The 25,192-nt window shown below is 41.7% G+C and overlaps 1 protein-coding gene across 1 annotated transcript in view; it reads right to left on the bottom strand.

Moving 5' to 3' along the window:
* RERG (RAS like estrogen regulated growth inhibitor) overlaps nucleotides 1-12,887 on the bottom strand; it is a 152,250-nt gene extending 139,363 nt beyond the window's left edge. Inside the window, exons 1-2 of the mRNA XM_042467167.1 lie at nucleotides 12,578-12,887; nucleotides 1,548-1,735 (exon numbers count right to left, since the gene is read on the bottom strand). Coding sequence (XP_042323101.1) covers nucleotides 1,548-1,608 — 61 coding nt within the window. The 5' untranslated portion in view covers nucleotides 1,609-1,735; nucleotides 12,578-12,887. The remainder of the gene's footprint in view (nucleotides 1-1,547; nucleotides 1,736-12,577) is intronic.
* Nucleotides 12,888-25,192: the final 12,305 nt, after the last annotated feature.

Below are 25,192 nucleotides of genomic sequence, written 5' to 3'. Positions count from 1 at the left end.
GACATTCCAACAAGGCAAGGAGTGGAGTTCCAACATCACAATTTTGGGTTGTCACATTATCTGGTTAGCCTAGTTTCACTGTCATTCCCCTCATTCCCATTTGCACAACTGACTGGTTCAGAAGTAATTTTGTCCCTCCCATCTCCTCATTCTGTGACATCAGAAAAGTCCACCCCTTGTGATATTATCATGCACCAGGTGACACCCTAAAGGTTCACCTGTTTCCATTCAAAATGCTGTATGAGATAGTTCGAATGTGGCGAGACTCAGTGAGAGGAGAAAGGAGATGCCCCAGATTTTTTGAAAATAATTAAAATTTCAAAAAATATTTTTATTTGTTTTTTAAAAAACATCACATTTTACCAAATCTTCACTGTATCAATATGAAACTATGTATATACATTCAGGCTGTGCATATCACATTGTAATTTAAAGTTATAAATTTAATTTTGCTAGTGGTTTATGTCTCAACTATTACAATTACATTCAGTGATATATGGAAATTATGATTTATGAGTAACATTAGTACAAAAACATTACTAATGATTCTGTATGGTATGGTAATGGGAGAAGATCAATGGGGGGTGACACTATGAGTGAGCACACTAGGTGATACTAATCCTAGTGACACCACTGCCATGATCAACCTCTAGTCTCAGGTTTTGGTACAGAAATTCCAGGAGTGGGATCCTGATGACCTGCAAACCTTAGGCTGGATAAAGGAAGGGTTCTTCTCCAAATGGGTGTACAAATTCACCGCCCTTCAGTTGATAGACTTGAACATCAACCAGCTTACATCCTGATTTTGAATACAGAGGTGGGCTCCACAAGCAAGTGTGCTGCCCTTACTGCAATATGCAATGTCAGGCTCCAAGTGCAAGTTTCAATGCTCCCACATATTTTTCTCCCTGAAAACTTTGCACATAGAGAATGTGGGTATCAGGATAAAAAGGATTCTAAACCAAGTCTTCTCCCCAATGTGCAAACTGCCCTTTTGAATGGTGAAGTATCTTCATGTTGCCTATAATCTAAAGTGTATAGTCTTACCAGATCTGTTCAGATAGGCCTAGTGTAAGTTTACATACCTTTCAGATCCTGTCTGGAGAGCAGCTTCAATGCCAGTACATTCCATGACAGCTAGAGGTTCTCATGTTGGGGGCAAGAGGATAATGACAAATCTACTCTTTGTTTTAGTGTAAATTTTGAAGGAGTTATACAAAATGCTGTCCTGCTGCACTGCAACCTGAATAGCTCCACCATCCCACTGACTCAGCAAAGTACTAATCTTTGCAGAAACAGACTCCACAAATAAGCATACCATACCACTACTTATAATTCTTTTATGTGGCATGTTCACCAATAGACAAAAGTTCATTTGCAAGGACATACATTTTAACATGAACACCTTCAGAGTTTTGTAGGCCCTCTTCAGTCGCCCCATACTCACCTTCATGGGATCATTCAGTGCCTTCAAAATGCTCCAATAAAAATGAGAACACAGGACACAAAGCACACCAAAGAACTGTGGAGGAGAAAAGGAGACATACCTGACTTCCCCACTCCAGCTCGACCAAAGATGGCCAGTTTAACTTCCGCACTTTTGGCCATGATGAGGAAAAGGAGGCAGTGGGACTGGTTGCAGTAATGTCAGTGATTTACTCTAACTGGCACAATGGATAAATTTCCAAAGTCCTCTCTTCAGGCTTACTGTGCCATTGTGATTGCCAAGCAAGACCTAGGAAAAAAGACCCCAAAGAAATGAAAGAGACAGTGGGAATGTGATTGCCAACCACTAGTAAGATTTGACTAGACAGTTCAGATTACCCACACACACATATATACACACAGCCCATTAAAAGCTCCTCTTTCTACAACCATTTAGCTCCCAAAAGTCTGCTTGAAAAAATAGGTCATTGCCTGGGTTTGGGGCTTGTAAACCTAACAGAAAACGAGTCTGGTATCACAAAATCCTTATACACATATACACAGAGTACACAATGCACTTCAAAAAAAAAGTTCCCATTTTTCTTTCTGTTGTAAAGCCAGTCAAGAGGGCTTTGGTTATCATTACTAACAACTGGCATGGACAACTACTATGTGAAAGTGATCTAGGAGTTCAAGTAGACCACAAGTTGAACGTGAGTCAACAGTGTGATGAGGTAGCTAAAAAGGCCAATGCAATTCTAGGCTGCATCAGTAGAAGTATAATGTCTAGATCAGGGGAAGTTAAGTGCCACTCTATTCATAGAATCATAGAGTCATGGAATCCTAGAACTGGAAGAGACCACAAGGGCCATCCAGTCCAAACCCCTGCCATGCAGGAACTCTCAATCAAAGCATCCCTGACAGAGGGCCATTCAGCCTCTGTTTAAAGACCTCCAAGGAGGGAGACTCCACCACTTCCCAAGGCAGTGTGTTCCACTGTCGAACAGCCATTACTGTCAGGAAGTTGCTCCTAATGTTGAGGTGGAATCTTTGTTCCTGGAGCTTGCATCCATTGTTCCAAGTCCTGTTCTCTGGTTTGGTCAAACTTCACCTGGAATACTGTGCCCAGTTCTGGGCACCACAATTCAAAAAGGATGTTGACAAGCTGGAGCATGTGCAGAGGAGGACGACCAAAATGGTAAAGAGTCCGGAAAGCATGCCCTATGAGAAGTGACTTAGGGAGCCAAGTATGTTTAGCCTTGAGAAGAGAAGGTTAAGAGGTGATACAATAGCCCTGTTTAAATTTGAAGGGGTGTCACGTTGAGGATATAGTAAGTTTGTTTTCTGCTGTGCAGAGACTAGGACCCACAGCAATGGATTCAAGCTACAGGAAAAGAGATTCCACCTAAACATTAGGAAGAACTTCCTGATGTTGAGACAATGGAACATACTCTCTTGGAGAGTGGTGGATCCTCTTACTGGGAAGTTTTTAAACACAGGTTGGATGGTCATCTATCAGGGGTGGTTTGATTCTGTGTCCCTTTATGACAGGGGGTTAGACTGGATGGCCCTTGTGGTCTCTTCCAATTCTATGATTCTAAGATTCTACCTCTGATAAATTTATTTATTTTTGTAAAAATAAAAAGAGGGGAAAAACATTTTAATGCCTTTGCAGAGAGCTGGCTCCCTACAGTTTCTAGTAACCCCCTTTATTAGGCAGCAGGAATTACGTTAAAAGCCATGCTAGTTGGACAAATATACTTATCTTGACACTTCCCCTAAACAAAACTCGGTGATAAAAGTACTAGGAAGCACTTTACATAACCTGCCTCCAAAAGAGAGCGCAGGGTTAGACGAAGCTCGTAATGCTGCACTGAAAATGTATGCTTTATTAGAGAAACTACTTCCCACCCTGCTTTATTCATCTGTGTGGTGGAGGAGTTCTCGCCCAGAAATGTAAGTGATTGAGTAGGTGGTTGCTAAGCTCCTGAGGGGAAAATACAAGAAAATGCAGCTCCGGGACTTTATTCAGAACAGGAGTAATGACGTCAACTGCCCAAGGAACTGACAGTTTCTCTTGCTGGAGCAAGTGAATGCAGTGATAACAAGGCTTTCAAATTTCACTGTTACTTCTGACAGGTTATTTATATAAAGTGTGAGAGAATGATGAAAATAAATCATGCAGAAGCTGACTACTTTCCCTTTCTTTGGTAGCATCCACTGCCAACTCTTTATGAGACTGAATGAGGCAGCTGCCTCAGATGGAACAATGATGGGGTGGGGTGACAGAAAGATTTTGAAGAACTCTTAACATGCCATAAGCCAGCCAGGTGCCTGCACACATGGTGGAGAATGATATCCTGACAGAAGTGTTGAAATAAAATGTAATTGCCACCTTGCTCAGTTTTGGATACTGGTCCTTTCACACTACAATGGGCTCTCCACATTTGCTGGGGTTAGGAACACAGGACCCCTTTGAAAGTGGAAAAAAATGAAAATAAAAAACATATTTTTTTACCTGATCAAACACTTCTCTAGAAATCTCTAGGTCCTTCAGTGCAACTCTGTGTTCAACATCTGCTGGAAGTTAGCCACAGAATTGTGCTGGGGGATGTACAAATGCCAAGAGAAGTGTTCTCTCTAGGAATCTCTAGGTCTTCCAGTGCAACATCTGGTGAAAATTGCCCATAGAGTTGCACTGGAGGACATAGAGATTTCTATAGGGAATATATTAATCAAATCCGTGAACAATCAAAGTCACAAAAGTCAAAGCCACAAATGTGGATAGCTGACTGTATATAAATATAGCACTGTGATTCTACTTTAACTGATATGGCAACATCCCTTGGAATCCTGGGGTTTGTAGCATGGCAAAGCACTAGAGTAGTGGTTCCCAAACTGTGGTCTTTGAGATGTTTTGGACTTTAGCTCCCAGAATTCCTAACTGTTGGCCAAGCTGGCTGAGGCTTCTGGGAGGACAAAGGTTTGGGAATCACTGCATTAGAAGAACTCTCTGGTAGAGAATTCAAATGCCTCTGCTAGACTGTAGATCTCATGATCCCATAAGATGGAGCCATAGCAATTAAAATTAAGTGAAATCACAATGCTGTTTGTATTTGTATAGTGTGAAAGGGTCCAGGAAATGGGGTGCCATCTTGTTTTTTGACCAAGGCAGCAAAATACTTTGGGCCAGCCCTACTTCATGCCAGCCAGCAGTTTAAATTGTAACTTTTCTTTGCAAGATTGTTTGCATTTCTAAAAGGTTGCATCTCAGCAAACAGCATTCTGCAGTCACCACACACTTGAAGGTGCATGAACTTGGTAATATTATCCTTCTGGATGACAGTTCACAGAACATTCTAGCCACCACTGACTGTGAGATTCCAGGAGTTTTGTTTGAAAAGTAATTATTCTCCAAGTCTGAGTTGACACCAGCAGTTGGGAGTTGTAGTCCAATAGAGTAACATTGCCATTGCTTGGGTTAAAGTGTGGCTGAGTGGTGATAAAAACACCTCTGTCTGATACTCTTTGATAACAGCTGTTCAGAGTAGATGATACTGGTCTGGATGGAACAAAATCTAACTTGATATAAAGCAGTTTCCCACATTGGATTGCATGGTATTTACAGGTAATTGGTATCTCTATCTCACTTTCTCTTTCATCTCTTCTGCTGCTGCACCCATTTTATTTATTTATGGTCATGTTTATCGGTAGCCCATGGCTAAAACCAATAAAATTTGTTTTGATTTATATCACTTCCAGGCTGGGGCTGGTTTACACAGTCAGCATTATAAAACCCATCATTGATCTTATTACTATAAGTCATGATAGAGCTATCCATCCTCTGATTTACTCCTCTGCAATAACATAATATAGATAAGGGGTGGAAATTATGTAGCCTTCCAGGTGCTGTTGGACTATAAATCCTAGTCAGTATCCTCCCAAAATGAAGAATTCTGGGAGTTACAGTTCAGCAACATCTGGGAAACCACACACTTCCCAACTCTGATATACATGATCAATAAAGAAAAGAATGTGGAAACTAGTCTTCACCAATCTGACACCCTTCAGATGTGTTAGACAATAATTCCCATTATCCTCACCCAGCATCAAGTATTAAATCCATAACCATAAGTGGTTGCAAGCCAGGGGCTGAAAGTGCAGTGTTGTTGTGGTTGTTGTGGTTGTGAACCTTCAAGTTGTTTTTGACTTATGGTGAGCCTAAAGTGAACCTCTCACTGGGTTTTCTGGGGCTGAGAGTGTGTGTCTCACCCAAGGTCACCCGATGGGTTTCATGGCTGGCTGGGAAATCAAACGCTGATCTCCAGACTTGTAGTCCAATGCTCAAACCACTATACCACATCGGCTCTTGAGTTAGAGTGAAGTCACAATGACATTTTGGTTTGAAATAAAATCTCACAGTGACACACACATAAACATAAAATGCAAAGCTGTGCAATAGTGGTAGGCAAAATGCTAGCTGCAGATGTTTTTGGAGTGCACCTCCCATTAGCTCCTTCGCCAGAGTAGCCAACAGTATGGCCTGTGGTTTTATCGCTGGACAATAGTGGAAACTTTCAGGGGGGTGTCTTATTGAAGTTGTCACACAAGTGCCAAAATGTAAACATCATGGTCATGTTCAACTAAACTTTGGTATACTTTTTAAAGTTTCTAGCCCTTATCACTGCATGGTACTGGTAAACTGCTCAAAGACTCCAATCACTCTAGAGATCCAAATACTAGTATTTTCTCTCAGAGGTTACAATTTTGTTGTTAACTGCCTTCAAGTTGATCCCAATTCATAGTGACCCTGTGGATGAGACATCTCCAAGACTCCCTATCCTCCCCTGCTCAGGTCCTGCAAATTCATACCTGTGACTTTGTTAATAGAGTCCATCCATCTAGAATGTGGCTTTCTCTTTCTACTTCCCTCCACCTTTCCTAGCATTATTGTTTTTTCCAGTGAGCTGTGCCTTCTCATAACATTACCAAAGTACAACAACCTCAACTTTATCATCTTGGCTTGGGGGAGATGTCAAGTTTGATCTGTTCTAGGTCCCATTTGTTTGTCTTTTTAGCTGTCCATGGTATCCTCAGCATTCTTGTCCAATCTCAAATGAGTTGATTTTCCTCTTATCTATTTTTCTCACTGTCACTCTTGCATCCATACATGGTAATAAAGAATACAATGGCTTCTACAATTCTAAACTTTTGTGATCAGTTATATATCTTTACACTTTAGGATTTTCTAGTTCTTTCATTTCCTAGTTCTAGGTTACAATACAGGCCTGCATGCACTGCATGTTATCCAAGAGTTTGCCAACAGACAACATGATGGTCATGAACCAACAGAGAGAAATCAGTTGCCTTAAGCACGCTTAATTCTGTATCAAACTGCAGAGGCTGTCCAAAGAGCCTATGGATCTCTTTTTAATTATAGCATTGCTCCCTGCTCAAGGGTGTTTATCATACTGCTAAAACATAATCTGCTAAAGGCCCCAGTAGGCTGAAAGGAAGGTTACACAAATACAACAAAAATAAACTGACACCCTACTTATTGCAGTCAGAAAGAACAACCACTACAAAAGCATCTTTCATTCCTCACATATCCACCTCCCTGCTTAGATAATGGTCTGGAGAATCAAACACAGAGGACTTCAGATGTTCAGAGCCAACAAAAAAACAAGCCACACTGAGTCATAAGAAAAGTAAAAACTCAAAATCCACAGTCAAAAAATACTTGGATTTGTGGCCAACTGAATATGTCAAACATTGGACGATATCACATGACTGAAATTGGAAGTATAATTCAGTGTCATCCTGAACGCAATCATGCGTATTCATGTTATTGCACAAAAGGTTACCACACACGATCGCTGGCAGTCCGAACGCACTCCGAACGTAATCACGCGTCAATCCACAGTTACGTAAATTCGGTGAACTAGCGAAGTCACAAACCCTGTTCCTAGGCAACTTCGCACTCAGTGCGCTGTTGTTTGGTATGATGTGCATGTCTCCTTTGGTCCTGGTCCCCCCCCCCATCTGGAAGGGGGGTTTCCCAAGAAGCCATGCTGCAATTCCGCTTCAATTTTGCTTCTGCTTGTCCTTCAGCATTGCTGAGGGGGGCTGCTGCCTGCTAATTGAGAGGCATGGACTGGGAGCTATTGGATAACCATGATATTTCTGTACACCGCTTTGATCGTTGGAAAAGCGGTTAATAAATGAACAATTTATTATTATTTATTTATTTATATTCACGTTTTAACATGACAAGAGTGAATATATGCTCGTTTTAACGTGAATAGAGGATGTTCTTTCAACCCTTCTTTCTGCTCCCCCTCCATCCTCTCTTGTAAATTGTGGGGTTCCTTGGTTCCTCTCTCTCACTCACCTAAATATGCTATGCTCCAGTCATCTAGAGTCTCACTGAGCATGTGCAAGGGTGCCAATTCACAATTAAGAACCCACCGAAGTGATGGCTTACTTTGCGCAGAATCTGGGTCGCGTTCGGGGAGGCCATTACAGTGAATTTAAGGTGTGATAAGTAATCACGTAATTGCGTGAATTTTCGAATTGACCTCACTATCTTCTCTTTCGAAATTGGGAGCCTCCCATCCCGTTTGATAAACTCCATTGCTCACAAGAATAGCATAGCAGCCATACGGAATGCCTAGGTCCAAAACACACAGCAGAAATAATCCAGTTTGAGACCACTTTAACTGCCCTGGCTCAATGCTAGGGAATTCTGGGAACTGTAGTTTTGTGAGACATTTAGCCTTCTCTGTGAGAGAGCTCTGGTGCCACAATAAACTACAATTCCCAAGATTCCCTAGTACTGAACCAGGGCAGTTAAATCGGTCTCAAACTGAATTATTTCTCCAGTGTGCTTTGGACCTTAGATATTCAGAGCCTGGAGGTGAGGGGGAATGACTGTTATAGACTACAATTCCACAATCCTCCCACCAGGCTGGATATTATAGTCCAAAAGAATAACTGTTCCAAAAGTTAAACGTAATTCTCTCTGGCTGTTGTCTCTTGCAGTTTTTTTTTTTTTAAATACTTAAACCAGGGTGGGAATTCTCCAGCCCACCTGATGTTACTGGACTGCAGCTCCCAGCATTCTTCGCCATTGGCTATGCTAGCTAGGAAAGAACTTCATCCTCTTTTGCATTAGCCTCCCAGCCTGAGGCCTGCCATCAGCAACAGAACAATACACATGCAAATCACTCCTGCATTCCCAGGCTCACAGTATATATATACAGTACCCAACTTTTTCCAGGCAAGCATTCTCTGAAGATGCCAGCCACAGATGCTGGCAAAACATCAGGAAGAAACTCTTCTAGAACATTGCCACATAGCCTGAAAAACCCACAAAAAACAACTTCATGGTTCTTTTAGACCTCTGTAAGAACCAGTGTGGCACAGTGGTTTGAGTTTTGGACTATGACTCTGGAGACCAGGGTTCAATTCCGAGCTTGGCCACGAAACCCACTGGGTGATCTTGGGCAAGTCACATTCTCTCAGCCTCAGGGGAAGGCTATGGCAAACCTTCCCATAAAAAAATCTTGCCAAGAAAACCCCATGATAGGGTCACCATAAATCAGAAACAACTTGAAGGCAGACAACAACAACAAATAGCAACAGTATATTCTTGGACAAGAATCAGAGACAGGCAATAATATTTGCAAAGGGATAGCAGACAAGCTGGTGCAATTGTGTCCTTGAAAAGAAGGAGGGATAGGATCTTGATTCTTTACAGGAAAGAGGGCAAATTTGATGTAGAACTCTGTGAAAGTCAAAAACTCACAACTAGTCCCATGTCCCAGAGCTGGTCATGAAACAAACAAAGCCTTGAAAGTTTTACATCTGGAAAATGAATATCCTATTCCAGAGCCGCTGATGTTTTCTTGCTAAAATAAATGAAAGCATGTCCTTTCATCCATCCTTGTAAAGCTGTGTTTAAAAACCTTGTATAAACAAACAGGCTTACCCATTTATTTCCCCTCCTGGCTTCTGTGCCTATTTGTTTGGTGACATGCTTAAGAAAGCCAAGAAGCATAGCTGATCAACAGTAGTGAGATGCCACAGTGAATGTGATTCTGTTCCAATGCCCCATCCAAACCCAGAAATTAGATGCCAATGACTGGCAGTCTCTGGGATAAATCTGCCCCAGCAATTGTCACCCTCAAAGAAGAGCTGATGGAACCCATAAACTTTTATTAAGGTTTATGAAGCAATAGTGTGTGATGTTATATTAAAAGGCAGTGCCACTCAGTGCTTCCTAACTTTGAGGCAGAACTCTGCCAGAGATAACTTTTATACCACAAGACTCTGCTAGGAAAAAGATAAAATAAGGATAATGGCTTGTGTGTCTGAGCAGAAGCAGAGTGTCTTTCTCACACCAAAGTTAGCAGTACCCCAAATAATTTGGGTTCGATCCTTAGAGAGGGTATGATCTCTAAGCACTCTTGACCATAAGCACCTGTCCTAGGTAAATGAAGTACTAGGTGGAGCTGGTTATGAACAAAAGGATCTGACCAATGGAAACAAAAGAGACTTTAGAGCAGTGATTCCTAAACTTTGGTCATCCAGGCATTTTGGACTTCAACTCCCATAATTCCTGATTGTTGGCGAAGCTGGCAGGGGCTTCTGGGAGTTGAGGTCTAAAGACATGGAGTGCCAAAGTCTGAGACTCACTGCTTTAGAGTAAGAGTCTCTCTATGCCAACCTTGGGAATAGGGGTTTTTAGTGCAATCCTTGGTATGCCATTGAGTCCTTTCCTCCCAATTTTAGCCAACACCCCAATTTTTTAACTAGAAAAAAACCCACAAACTTTTCAACCCAAGTCACCCTCCAAGTTTTTGAACATTAAAAGATGCTGTTCAAAAGACTCCTGTACAGGAAGAATGTGGTCCAATATTAATTCTGGTGAGAGTCAGTGTGGCATAGTGGTTTGAGTGTTTGACTACGACTTTGGAGACCAGGGTTTGGTTCCCAGCTTGGCGATAAAACCCACTGGGTGACCCTGCCGAGGTGCAGTTAAGAGCCTGAGGAGGAATGAAAAATTGGTGGGTGCAGCCAAAGCATGAGCATCCCTGTAATGTACAGAGTATCTGCTCTTCTTTATTTATATCACATCTTTACCCTGGGAAAAGTCCATGGCCGCACACTGAGAGAGGGACATAGGAACTTTCCTTATTCTGAGTCAAAGTCTTAGTTCATGTAACCCAGTATTGTCAACTCTGGCTGGCAGTCATGACTCTGGATTTCAGGTAGGATTGTTTCCTAGCTCTGCCTGGAGATCCCTGGTATTACCTGATGGTCTCCTATTTATTAACCTGGCCAAACCCTCCTATTTCCAAAATCAGACAAGACTGGTCTGTGGTAATTCAGGGTGGTATCATTCCCTGAAGGGAGGCAGTGTGGCGGAGTAGTTTGAGCATAGAACTATGACTCCAGAGATCAGGCTGGGTGACCTTGGGCAAATCACCCTCTCAGTCTTAAGAGTTTATCACACTGGGGCTAAATTTCGGCATTAAAGAGAGATTAAAGAGCATTCAAAGCATCCTTCAAATAAAGCAAAAATGGCGAGTAATTGCATGAATGATTATCACACGCAAATGCATTGTTGCTGAAATCCCAGAAGTAAAAAGATGCACGTTAATGCTTGTTTGTGACCACTTTAATGGCGGATTTTGTGCATCATCATGTGAAATTGTTTCACTTAGTTACACAATTTTTCTGTGATAATCTTCTGTGACATTCTTCTTTATGTGATAAACTCCTTAGATATCTTGCCAAGGAAGCCCCATGATCAGGGTGACCAGACGTCTTCCTTTCCCCAGACATGTCCTATATTTCAGCCTTCTGTCCAGGAGGGATTGCAAAATGTCCTCCATTTGGAGCATGACGAAGAAGCATGGATTTATGTTTTGAGTTTTTCTTTGGCCATGCCCTACATTTGTCTCAAATGTTCTACATTTTGCAGTGCCTTGTCCTTCTCAGTGATTAGGACATCTGGTCACCTTGCCTATGACAGTTTTGCCTTAGGGTCACCAGAAGTTGGAAATGACTTGAATGTACACAACAACAACATTTGCTGAGAGACAGCATGGTTCAGTTGTTGGACTAGGACTCCAAAAGATCTGATCTGAATCTCCACTCAGCCATAGAAACCAACTGGGTGGCCTTGAACAGATCACACACTCTCAGCCTCAGAGAAAGGCAAAGGCAAATGCCCTCTGAACAAATCCTACCAAGAAAAACCTGTGGTAGGGTCACCTTAGGGTTGCTCTAAGTCAGGAATGACTTGAAGGCCTACAACAATATTTTGTGTTAGCAGCAATCCTGTGAGGTGGGTTACAATAAAAGATGGACACTGGCCCTAAGTCACTCAAGGAACTTCAGGCTTGTAGATGGTGGGGATTTGGATCTTCAGACTTTCACCCTTCTGTTCCTCTAACCATTACACCTGCTGGCATCACCATGACTCCATTTCTAAGACTGAGAAAACAGGTTTCCTAAAGAACCTTGGCAATTCTGCTCTGAAGGTCGGTTATACAAGCAACTAGTTGGCAAACCAGGGAGGAAAACAGTGCTTAACAGATAACAGCCTCCCTGGTGTGGGGCATCCTCCATCTGGGTTGGACTACACTCCCCATCAACTCTATGATTCTATGATTCTAACTGGAAGAAATTAGCAGCACAAGCTTCCATAGACTCAGTCTATATCCTCAGATGCTTTGACTGTGAGTTCCTGCATGGCAGGGGGAGGGTTGGACTGGATGACCTTTGGGATCTCCTCCAGCTCCATGATTCTGATTCTAGACCCCTACAGGACTGCATCATCATCATCATCATCATCATTATTAAAAAAAATCCATTTTTGCAAAACCATTTGTCTGGGGGAGAGGAACCCTAAGAGGTCTCCAGAGGCACAGTCCCTCCAAAATTACAAATAAAATCCTAAAAGATCAACCTTTCTCCCTCTCCATGAATGGAGAGGAAGGAGGGTTGTTCTTTTATGGAGATCATGAATGAAGAGGAGACCTGAATGAAGTTGCTCAGGCGCCCTTTCCTCCGATCCGTTCCTGCCGCAGCATACACGTGTCATCAGCGCATTCACACGCATCGCCGCGTCCCCTCCGCTTACCTCTGCATCTCCTGATTGTTGAACCGACCCAAGCTCTTCTTCCAAGAGACCTCCGCAGGCAGAGCTTCCCTTCCTTGCCAAAGAGCAGATCCCTGCCTCGCTTAAGAATCAAAGAGGCAAGCTCCAAGAAGGAGCCATGGAGGGGGGTGGGTGGCCCGCAGGGATGTCCTTCCTTCCCTCCGGGCTCCAGGAGGAGGAGGAGAAAGGGGCTGCTGGAAAATGCGGGTCGAGATCGGGGCGTCCGCACTGACCTGGTGATGATTGTGAGACAAGCACTCCTCCGCTCTGCCTTCTCGCCTTCGCTTTTTTAATAGGGGAAGGAGAAGGCTCTATGCCGCCCCCTGCAGGCCGCTCGCCTCCATGGCACGGCGCAGGGATGCTGGACTCATGAAAAGGTGGCCCAATGCAAAGCTATGGTAGATTACCGCACTACACTGCTGCTATTCCACTTTTACTGCCCTGGCTGCCTCCTGTTGCACCCCTAAGAGCTCTCTGGCTGAGAATTCTAAATCCTCCTTAAAATGCAAACCCCAGAATACAACAGGAGGTGGCTCATGCTGCCAACTTCTTTCTTTCTGTGCAGCCGCCTCTATCTTCGCCAGCATGCCGCCGCCCTGATCTGGTTTTTCCAGGGTGGAAAAAGCCACAAAAAGGCATTACGGCCCTCTTTTAGTGCTGTGTCATGTAGGCACAGTTCTAGAGGAGCATAGTGATGCCGCACGACGTGGTGTGTGGCGTGTGGCCTCATGCCGCCATGGGGCAGAGTCAGGGCAGGCGTTGTATGGATGCCACACCCCAACTCCACCCCCAGGCCAGCCTTAAGCCTGCACAGCCCCTCAATCTCAAAAGTGCTACAAGATCTCTTGACATACTAATGGCATTGGTTTTTTTAGCTGCTGCATCACACCGTTGAACATGAGTCAACAGTGTGATCATAGAATCATAGAGTTGGAAGAGACCACAAGGGCCATCCAGTCCAACCCCATTCTGTCATGCAGGAACTCTCAATCAAAGCATCCCCAACAGATGGTCATCCAGCCTCTGTTTAAAGAACTCCAAGGAAAGAGACTCCACTACACTCTGAGAGAATGTACACTCTGATGCGGCACCTAAATTAGCCAATGCAACTCTAGGTTGCATCAATAGAAGTGTAGTGTCTAGATCAAAGGAAGTCATAGTGCCACTCTATTCTGCCTTGGTCAGGCCTCACCTGAAATACTGTATCTGGTGCTGGACACCACAGTTCACAAAGGATGTTGACAAGCTGGAGCGTGTCCAGAGGAGGGCCACCAAAATGGTGAAGGGTCTGGAAATCATGCCCTATGAGAAGAGACTTAGGGAGCTAGGTATGTTTAGCTTCAAGAAGAGAGGTGGTATGATAGCCCTGTTTACGTATTTGAAGGGATGTCATACTGATGATGGGGCAAACTTGTTTTCTGTTGCTCCAGAGACTAGGACAATGGATGCAAGCTACAGAAGAAGCGATTCCATCTCAACATTAGGAAGAACCTCTTGACAATAAGATCTGTTTGACCATGGAACACACTTCCTGACAGTGGTGAAGTCTCCTTCTTCACAGGTTTTTAAACAGAAGCTGGATGGCCATCTGTCAGGGGTGCTTTGATTGTGATTTCCTGCATGGCAGTGGGTTGGACTAGATGGCCCTTGTGGTCTCTTCCATCTCTATGATTCTGTGATTCTGTATAGGTTTGTTCCTGGCTTTCCATTCCACCAAATGCATCTGAGGAAGTAGACTTAGCTCTATGAAAGCTCATGCCAACTCTTTTTTTTTTTTTTTTTGTTAGTCTTAAAGGTACTACAAGATCTCTCTACATACCCATTAAAAAGTGGTAGGGAAAGGGATCTTGCAGCACCTTTGAGACATCAGCTGCATCCACACTGCCAAAATCATCCAGTTTGGCACCACTTTAACTGCCATGGCTCAAGGCTATGGAATTCTAGGGTTTGTAGTTTTGTTCCTTCTCTGTCAGAGAGCTTTACTGCCCTGAAGAAATCCAAGAACTCCAGAGCCTTGAGCCATGGCAGTTAATGTGCTGTCAAACTGGATTATTTCTGGAGTGCGGATACAGCCAATGTCTTCGTTAATATTTAGGTTGGTCCGACACTTCCATCCAAAGACACCCCATCACTCACTAACAGTTAGCTCTACAGTACTTTCACCCTTTCAACACTGTCCTTAAGTGTATAAGGCCTAGGGTCCCCAGTGTCTCCATAAACCAGCTTCAATATTTCAGAGAATGTGTTCTCTCTCCTTCCCAGTTATTAACAGTCAATTCAGTAAGTCAACACTTATAAAACTAACAGTAACTTTTATTGAGAAATGTACAGAAATAAAGCTCTGTATGATGACACTAAAACTGAACCCTAAGCAGACTTTAATCACTCTATCTAACTCCTGTCTGTCTAGACGAATGGTTCCCAAACTTTGGTCCTTCAGATATTTTGGATTCAGCTCCCAGAATTCCTTTCCTTTGGCCTAACTGGCTGGGGCATCTGGGAACTAAACTCCCAAACATTTGGAGGAACAAAATTTGGGAACCATTGGTTCAGACACACATGTCTGGACATTATCAGACAAGAGAAATTGGAAGTATAATCCAATGGCAATCCTAACACAATCATGGAGTTTAACGTTATTGTGTGATAGACTACCACATGCAATTTCGGGCAATGGGAAGTCAGTCTGAACGCAATCATGGGGTTTCACGTTATTGCATGAGAGGTGATCACACGCAATTTCCGGCAATGGCAAATTATTTTCAGGCAATGGGAAATCAGTTCGAACTCAATTCGCATTCACATAAATTTGCTGAACTAGTGAATTCACATGAACGCGTTCTGGCCCCACTTTCTTTTCATTCAAAATTAAGAGAAATTCCTCCCATGTGATAAACTCCTCTGTGTCAGTTCCTGAGCTATCCCAACTCTTTTTCTCCACTCTCTTTTACTAGACAAAGAACTTTATCACACAGGGCTTTTAAGCCACCATAAAAGTTTGATAATAGCACCTTTGGCAATACCTATCATACAACACCCTCTCTCTCTCATTGCTGCCTTGTCTTTTGATCATTGTTAGGCCACACCTTGCCACTTATGGGGAGCACCCCTCAATAACCTCGAAATCACACCAGTTATCAGGTGCAGTAAAGGATCCTGATGCAGTTCTGGGACTGCATGTTCATATGGTATCAATATCTTCTCTTCTCCCCTGTCCCCCCATCCATTTGTTATTCCAGAGCAACTGGTTACTTTTTAAAAGCTTTCTTTCATTTTTTAAAAACCAAGGCGTTTAAAACCATAGAGTTACCATAACTTCGGAATTGCTTTAAGAAAAAACAACAATGCCCACACATACAAATGCAAGACATGCCAAATAGGGCAGGAAATGGGGTTAAGGATGAGTGGGGAACATGAGGGGCCAGCGATAGTCTGGTCATGCTAATGGAGGGACATTCAGTAGGGGCGATCCCAAACTGGTATGTATGCGCTTCCCTTCATTAATGCAGTTGCAGTGAGAATGGGGATAGTGTGATAAAGTCCCCAGTTACAGGAGGGTAGATTTTGGCTGAACATTAGAAGGAACTTCTAGAATGGTAAGAACAGTTTGGCAATGGAATCAAGCATCTATAGAGGTGAAAGGGTCTTCTTCTCTGGACATCTTCAAAAAGATGTTGGGCAACTCTCTGCTGGGGATATGTTCAGCTGGATTTCCTGCTATATAGAGAGAAATAAAGAAATAAAAGGAATTCAGTTTAAGATTTTGTTTTTGTGTGTTTTCAAGGGATTTCTGGCTTTGTGTGTTTTCTTGGCAGGATTTGTTGAGAGGAGGTTTGCCATTGCCTTTCCCTGAGGCTGAGAGCCTGTGGCTTGCCCAAGGTCACCCAGTGGGTTTCATAGCCTAGTTGAGAACTGAACCCTTGTCTCCAACACTCAAAACATTATGCCATTCTGGCTCTCCCTTCCAACTCTGTGGTTCCATAACAGATTTTTGAATATTTTAAAATACACTTTAGGCACATTTGGAATATTCCATCACTCTTATCACCTACCTATGTGTTGCTTTTTTTCATTCAAGGATTCTGCTTTTAATTGTTTTGGCTTTCAAAGCAAGCTAGACACCTACAAAGGTCATCTTGTCTCTAAACATTTCTACTGAAAATCCTGTTCAGCATTTTCCGCTTTCACAAACCCTTGACTCTAAAAGCTCATTTCTATATATCCACAGTGCAATTATTTCTATAAATCTATTGTGGGGATATTAATCATTAAAATCCATCCATCTCACTTAGCGTGTGGAAATCCAGCACTGGGGGGAAGGAAGGAAGGAAGGAAGGAAGGAAGGAAGGAAGGAAGGGGAAACAGCTGAGAAAGAAGGGGAGAAGAAACAATAAAAAGGAAGGGAAATGAAAAAGAAAGAATGATGCCCCTGTTGTTGTTGTTGTTGTTGTTGTTGTTGTTGTTACATGCCTTCAAGTAATTTCTGATTTATGGCAACCCTGAGGTGACCCTATCACAGATTTGGTTTTTTTTTGTTTTTACAAGATTTGTTCAGAAGAGGTTTGCCATTGCTTTCCTCTGAGGCTGAGAGAATGTGAAACTCAATGGGTTTCCATGGCTGAGTGGAGATTCAAATCCTGGTCTTCCAGAGTCTGTCCAGCACTCAAACCACTACATCCCACCAACACTTGCTCTCTCTCATGTTGACACAGGCTATCTGCATGTTTTTCTTTTCTTTTTCTTTTTTAAAAAAGTCCTTTTAAAATTATCTTTTAAAAAACTTTGGAGCATTTCACTTAATCTATTCATGAAATCAATTATAATGGACTTATTGTTAGTTGCCTTCAAGTTGACTTCAGGTTATGATGACCCTATGAATAAGAGACATCCAAGCCACCATCACCACACACACAAAGAAATATGGAACTGGAGGGTTAGTATCAAAGTATAAATAACAGAAAATATAGTATCACAGAATGACTCTAAGGCTGATAACAGTGGCAGAAGCATGCCTGAGGCGTCCCTCAATTAAACCACAACTCATGGTTTCAAAGCTACAATATATATGTTTTAACAGCAAACATATTTTAGCCTATCACAGTTTCAACATCCCTGCTAACTTTGTGTTTTGATTGTCAGCATTCTGATGGGAGCAGCTTCTTCTACAAGCATCAATAATGTTAACAGGAAAGTACTTTCTGATTCATCTCCAGGGGAAAATTTCTATATCAATCGGTGAAGCATCATTTACAACTATTTTATATGTCATTGTAATATTTCCTTATTCTGACATCTGATGGAACAGCTTTTAAACATCATAGTAAATAGTCTTTCTTTGAAAAATATTATTACAATATAATTGTTTGTTTTATTCTCTGTCTTTCTCTCTGAGTTTTTATTTCTTTCTCAGCCATGCTCTGATATGTCTCAAATGAGGATTCATTTGAGCTATATAACTAGTACATCTGCAGCTCAATCATAAATGATTTTACGACAAAGAAGATTGCAAATAAATTAACAGGATCATTGTAGGCCTTTAAATCTGGAATAAAGTTCCACATTTCACATTGTATCCAACTTTGAATGTGGAATTTTGAATCTGAAACCAAAATTAAAATGTGAGATTTAACTTCCTTGTTCACAATGGACCACTATGGATTTTCTGGCACCTCCTGCATGTTTTGACTTTAGAAAGAGTCAAATGTGTACAATAAAAACCCAGAACCTGTCAATCTGTGAGATATAGCCAGATTTCTATGCCATTGTATGTCAGATACTGTCAGAAATGAATATGATTACATGTTCATGTTGAAATAATTACTTAGGGGTTCTACAGGCTGCCCGTTTTTGTACTTGATTGGGGCCGTGGCAACCTCATGCCGCAGCCCCAATCTGGCCTTCTGAGTGTGCAAAAAAGGAGCCACAAAAGGGGCTATATGGTGCCCCTTTGGCACTGCGTCATCTAGACATGGCACAAGAGGCGTGCCATGATACCACATGCTGTCTGGAGTGGCATGTGGCATCAGGGCGCCCGGGGGATGGAGCCTGGCATGCATCATCAGGACACTGCACCCTGACTCTGCCCCCAGGCTGGCCTTTCAGACCAATCTGTAAAGGCCCTTAGTTAATTATACTCACCTAAGTTAAGTATAATAGCCAGCATGGTATGGTGGGTAGATCATTCATGGAGATCAGGGTTCAATTCCCCATGCTGCCATGAAAACCCACTGGGTGACCCTGGGTGAGTTGCACATTCTCAGACAGAGAAAACCCCATGATTAGTTTTGCTGTTGGGTCACCATAAGTCAGAAATGACTTGAAGTCACACAACTAAAAAAGACATACTAAGGCCTGTTACAGACAGCCAAAATAAAGCTGCTTCAAGTCACAGTGGAGGTATGGTGTTTCAATGATGCATGCGTCCTAAGAGTCCAGAAGTTGCACCAAAGCCACGCTCCAGCCCTAAGGACTGGAGCGTGTTTGGTGTGGCTTCTGGACTCTTAGGACGCATGCATCATTGAAACACCATACTCCACTGTGACTCGAAGCAGCTTTATTTTGGCTGTCGTAACAGGCCCATGTTAAGTATGGTTACATAACAACAGCTGATACAGGATTCAAACTGAGATATTTATTTTCATGCCACATTCCATTTTCATATCAGATCCTATTTTCCCGTTGGGACCACATTACTGGTCCAGGTGCAACATGAGTACATATTAACAATAGTTAGCTTTATGGAGCTGTCTAAGAATGGGTCCAGCAGTTTGGTGCATATAGATCTGTTTAGCTGGTTAGAAATAAAAAGAAGGAGGAGGGAGGGAGGAAAGAAAGAAGAAAGAAAGGAGTTCAGTTCAAGATAGGGAAAGAAAAAATGGCCAGTCTTGCTTCTTTCCATATTGATTTTTTTTAAAAAATCTCATATTCTTTCTGTTCCTGAAGAAATTAGTGAAATAGGTAAGTTCTCATAAAATGAACCAGACAAAATTCTCACCCATATGGATTAGCCAGATTTAATATATAGTATCCCAACATGAAGAAAATGCTGTTATACTTGCCTGCAACACTGCTGCTCTTCTGTCCCATTTATGGGGGGGGGGGGATGTGTATTATGATCAATGTTACGGTTTTTCATTCTGCCACTCAGGCCCCAATGCATTTCTCCCTGTGTTCTACTGAGCTGTAATGGGATAAAAAGGAATGGCACCCTTCTACAAGGAGAAGCCCATAACAAAACATTGGAAAGTATGCCAAATAAGACTTGATACTTCAGTGAACATGTAACAGGAGCCCTACAGCACTGGAGTTGCAGGGCAGAAGAAACAGGGAAACTGTGTCTTCTGCTCAGCAGAAAAGAAATGTGTATTCTTTTTAATCCCTATCCCTTCCCACTTCCTTATATACTGCAGGAAGGGAAGTTTTTAAACTCATATATTCTCTTGATGCTAATTCCCATCTCCACAGATATTTGAAATTGTAAGTGATAAAACAGCTGATGCACCATCCCTACCTGAAACATCCCCTTCTGGGAGGTTTAGAAAGCACCAAGTCCTCATCCTTTCTTAAAGCCTTATTTTATTTTCATATTAATATTAATCATATAATATACTTAATTGTACCTAAAGAGTCATCCCAGTAGTACAGAAAACATGCCCATATTTGGGGATAGTTCTGAAGAAAGGGTTTGGGGACTACCTGTCTTCAATATTTAAGTACATTATACTTGCCTTGCAAATGGTTAAACCCCAGTGAAGTCATAGAACAGCTCTTAAAGTTTAAAAATAAAAATAAACCCTCAAAAACTTTCTAATCTTCAGGTGGAATCTCTTTGCTTATCATTTGAATTCACTGGTTTGTGTTCTAGTCTCTGGAGCAGTAGAAAACAGATCTTTCAAATATTCAAATATTCAAGATGATTATCATGTCACCTCTCAGTCTTCTCTTCTCCAAGCTAGATGTACCCAGCTTCCTCAATTGTTCCATAAGATTTATTTTCAAGATTTTTGATCATGCTGGCTAACCTCCTCTTGAGATGTCTCAGCTTTCTGGATCCTTCTATTTTTAATATATATGGTCCTAATACATCATTCCATAACAGAAGCTATTCAGACAACCAGTTTATTTATTCATTTTATTATTCAATTATTATCCCATTTTCCTGTTAAAAATAGCACACATGGCATTGAAATAATAAAGAGAATAAAACCATTAAAATCACCAACATAAATTGGTCAATAAAATCATGACTCTCAATAACCAATAATTCATATTAAAGAATAATTCATATTTATAATAAATTACTTATAATAATCTAAGTTTATTCAGTGTTATTATCTTTTTGCATTCATAGCTGAAATGAAGTTTCTTTTCTGCATGCAGTCTTTCTCTTTTCTTATTGTCTTCTACCTTACCAAGTATTATTATCTTTTCTAGAAAGTCATGTCTTCTGCTGATATGGCCCAAGTCTGTACAACAGTCTCAGTTTAGTCATCTTGGCTTCAAGGGAGATTCAGGTTTGATTTGCTCTAGGACCCATTTATTTGTCTTTTACCAGTCCACTGTATCTGTAGAACTCTTCTCCAGCACCATATTTTAAATGAATTGTAGTGTTTCACCAAGTGCCATGGCGGAAGGGCCACTTAGGATTGCCATACTGAAAAATGTAAAGGCACACAACAAGTGAACCTTATGTTGGCATGAGTAACCAACAGGATTCCAGCCTTACAGTAACTCACTGCTAGCTTCATATTTTGGGTGGCTCTTGGACAAGACCTTTTGAGCCTAGTCCATTCTACCTAACAGATGGAGAGGCAGAATGGGAGATGTCCTGCTCTCTCATGACCTGCATGTAGAAGACAAATGAAGAAAACAACAGTATTGAAGAGGAGTGCCCAGAGATTGGCTGTGGACCCCATCTGGGACATGGAGCTTGGCATGTGCCTGATGATGTTGACCTTGATCACCAATTCGTCTGGCCCCATAATTAAGAAGGGGGAAATGTGTTCAGGCTCAAAAAGCCTGGCTAGCCAGTGATGGTACACCAGAGAGCATGTGCATACCCCCCACTGTCCCAGTTATGAAAAATTAAGGGCATGCCTTTGTCTATTGCAGCAAGCAATCCTGGGCTAGATGGGCAGTCTGACTGGTATGAAGCAATTTCTTATGTTCTTAGTTCAAGACCTCTGGCACCCTGCATTCAATTGCCATGACTCTCAGTAGAGATCTGAATTCTCCTATTCAAATGTACAACAAGGTTGTGCTACAACTATACACCAATAACCTTTTCTTGTTCCCCCATATGTATTCTTCCTAACCTGGGGTTTAAGATCAATCAGAAAGGATTTTCGTGATGCTCATGAACAGTGTGGCCTTTATGATGCAGGAGCTACTTGGTGGTGACACCTTGGCCCTGGAACTACTTCTTGATAGAGATTCCTCTCCATTGAATTATGTACCAGATAATATCATTATTCCACAAGCTTTCAGGTGATGTGCAAGTGCTACCTTCATAGTTGCGGATGGTAGTTGCATACACATAGCTTGGAAAGGTTCCCTCTGCCCTGAATTGGAGCTCCCGCATCTGTGAGTTGTCATTCAAAAAAGTATACTGTATTCCCAAGTTTTGGATTATATATCTATGATCTTAGAATATGATCTGTGATGTTTGTACTCTATACTATATTTTCTGTAAGCTGTTTATCTTGCTGGGTTATTTTTGTGGAAAGATGGGATATTAAAAACAGCAAATAGAAGTATTGTTTGCACTGTCATCCAAAAGAAGATACCTTTATTGGACCAACCAAAATGCATAATTACATGTTGCAAGCTTTGGAAGTTACAGTGGCTTCTTCATCAGGCTAACAGAGAAAGAAATTGAAATGTTAGTCATGGGTCTGCATTTTCTGTTTCTGGTCTAGTTCAGATGGTAGGGAGGGCTGTCTGGCAGGCTTGTACCTCTTCGTTTGACCATGAGGTCACTGGTAGATTTTCAAAATCAAGGAAATTTAATATCCATTCAGTCCCAATATTAGAAAAAAATATTTTACCTTTTGTTGGAGGCAGATGGCAAGGTCCCAGTGCACTGGTCTTTCCATAGGATTCCCCTGTGAGGGCTAAAATGCGATATCTTGAAATCCAAAAATATCTAGGGGTAGCTGTGTTGGCCAAAATAAATCCAATAACATCCAAACAATGATACTTTTATTGGACCCACCAAAATGCCAATTACATTTGCAAGCATTTGAAGTCACACTGGCTTCATGCAGGCCTATGACTAACATCTTCAATTTCTTTCTCCTGTTTGCTGATGAAGAAAGCTTGCAACAGTATATTGTGCATTTCGGTTGGGCCAATAAGTATAATTCTTTGGATGTGATTAGATTTGCATATGGCCAACACAGTACCTTGCATTCGATGTCATGGCCAGTGTGTTGTTGAACAGATTTATCCTCTGTGAAATTGTCTAATCCTCTTCTAAAGCTACCTGATACTGTGGCGTCACTCTATATTTTGTGGTGGCGAATTCCAGAATAACTTTCCTGCTCTGTGAAGAACATTCATCCATCTCATTGAAACTACTGCTTCTGCTGACCATTTCATGGTGAGTCACATGCAGATAAATCCCACTGATTCAATGGGCCTATTGCATTTTACAATTATAGTTGTCGCTCCATATTCGCTAGGGTTAGGGGCACAAGCCCCCCCCGTGAATATGTAAAAACCACAAATAACAAAAACACCATGTTTTTACCTGAAGGACACCTCTCTAGGAATCTCTAGGTTCTCCAGCGCAACTCTGTGGTCCATGTCCAACATACACTGACCATAGAATGGCACTGGAGTAGCTACAAATGGTCTTTCAGTGCAACTTTTAGTTAAAGTTGACCACAGAGTTGCACTGGAGGACCTAGACAGTCCTAGAGAGAACATATTAATGAAATCCGTGAATAATCAAATCCGCAAATATCAAAGCCGCAAATATGGAGGGATGACTGTAACAACAAAATTCAGATTATTGAGGATTTTTAAGAGGACATTTTAAAAATACAATTAATTAAAATGTTTTTCATTGCTTGACAGTTTTTATGGCTCAGCTGTCTCTTTAAAGCAGTGTTCAAAGACATTGCTTTATCTGTCTTTGAAGGCATAGCCATGTTTGTCAACACCAGTATGCAAAAGGATCTAGTAGCACCTTTGAGACAGAAAGAAAGACATTTGTAGCATAAATTTTTATGGACTCAATCTAATTCATCACATCAGATGCATTTGTTTAAATAGGTCCAGTCTACAAAAAGCTCATGCTACAAACTTCTTTTTCTCTGTTAGTCTTCAAGGTGTTACCAGATCCCTTTGCATGCTGTGTCAGTTTGTTGCAGCATAAAGAACTATAAAAGAATCCTGTCACACCTTTGAGATGGAGTTCTAGCATAAATTTTTGTGAATTCTAGTTCACTGCATCTAATTAAATGGTCTGTATTCCATGAAAACTATTGGCCTCTTTTATATCTCTTTAAAATTTCCAGACTCCCAGAATAAACCTTCATTCTTGCAATGGCATATCTTGATAATAAAAGTTCATTTTCCATGTCAATTGCTCAGGCAATAAAGAGTCTGTAACAGACACCATCAAAAGAAGCCTGCCTTGAGGTCCAAGTTCTTGAAGAAAGTGAGGCATTACCAGTTTTCAAAAGAAAGCAACTGCCCTTTCATTCTTCAGAAATCTTGCCTGCTGGTGAAATGGGCAACAGATGCATTAGAGCACTAACAATGTTGATATTTATGGTGGAAGCAAACAAATAATAACAAACTCACTTGGATTGCAAAAACGGCAACAGTTCACAATGGGGGGGGGGGGGGACAGCAAGGGTACATGTTCTGTGTGTATCTGCTTTCAAGTCAACTCATGAGGACCCATGAATTTCATAGGGTTTTCTGAGGCAAGGAATACTCAGAAGTGATTTTGCCAGTTCTTTCTTATCATTAATACCAGCTGTTGGATGCAAATATAGTTTGACAGCACCACCTACAGGCCACTTTGATTTACTCAAACTTTAACATGCTCTGAGTCCATGAGCATCTTTCCATCACTGCTCCATAATGGATGGACAGCATGGTATAGTGGTTTGAACACTGGACTAGAACTCTGCGGACCTAGCTTTGAATCTCCGCTTGGACATGGAAACCCTTTGGGTAACCTTGGGCAAGTCATGCTCTCTCCACCTCAGAGGGAGGCAAAACCCTTCTGAACAAATCTTGTCAAGAAAACCCTGTTGTAGGTTCACCATAGGGTTGCCGTAAGTAACTTGAAAGCACATAACAACAAATGGATGGCTTCAGCTTGTCATTGCTATTAATTCTGCTTAAGAGCAACTTACTAAGCTTTGGCTGTTTTTGTGTTTTTTAGTGATTCGGGACAAAGGAGTTTATCGCATGGTGGAAATCCCATTCAAAAATGGGATTTAAAAGCTGGAAAAAACCTGCAAAAGCTGGTTGATTTTCACACATGTTGTTGTTAAACTGGTGTTAACCCGAACGGAAAGTAGAAAAAAGCCAGTCCTTTTTACTTTGGGGATTTTTTGAAAGTAAAAAGGAGCGGCT

Source organism: Sceloporus undulatus, chromosome 5 (assembly GCF_019175285.1).
Source record: "Sceloporus undulatus isolate JIND9_A2432 ecotype Alabama chromosome 5, SceUnd_v1.1, whole genome shotgun sequence".
In the NCBI taxonomy this organism is placed as follows: domain Eukaryota; kingdom Metazoa; phylum Chordata; class Lepidosauria; order Squamata; family Phrynosomatidae; genus Sceloporus; species Sceloporus undulatus.
This window is presented reverse-complemented; position numbering and strand designations above follow the sequence as displayed.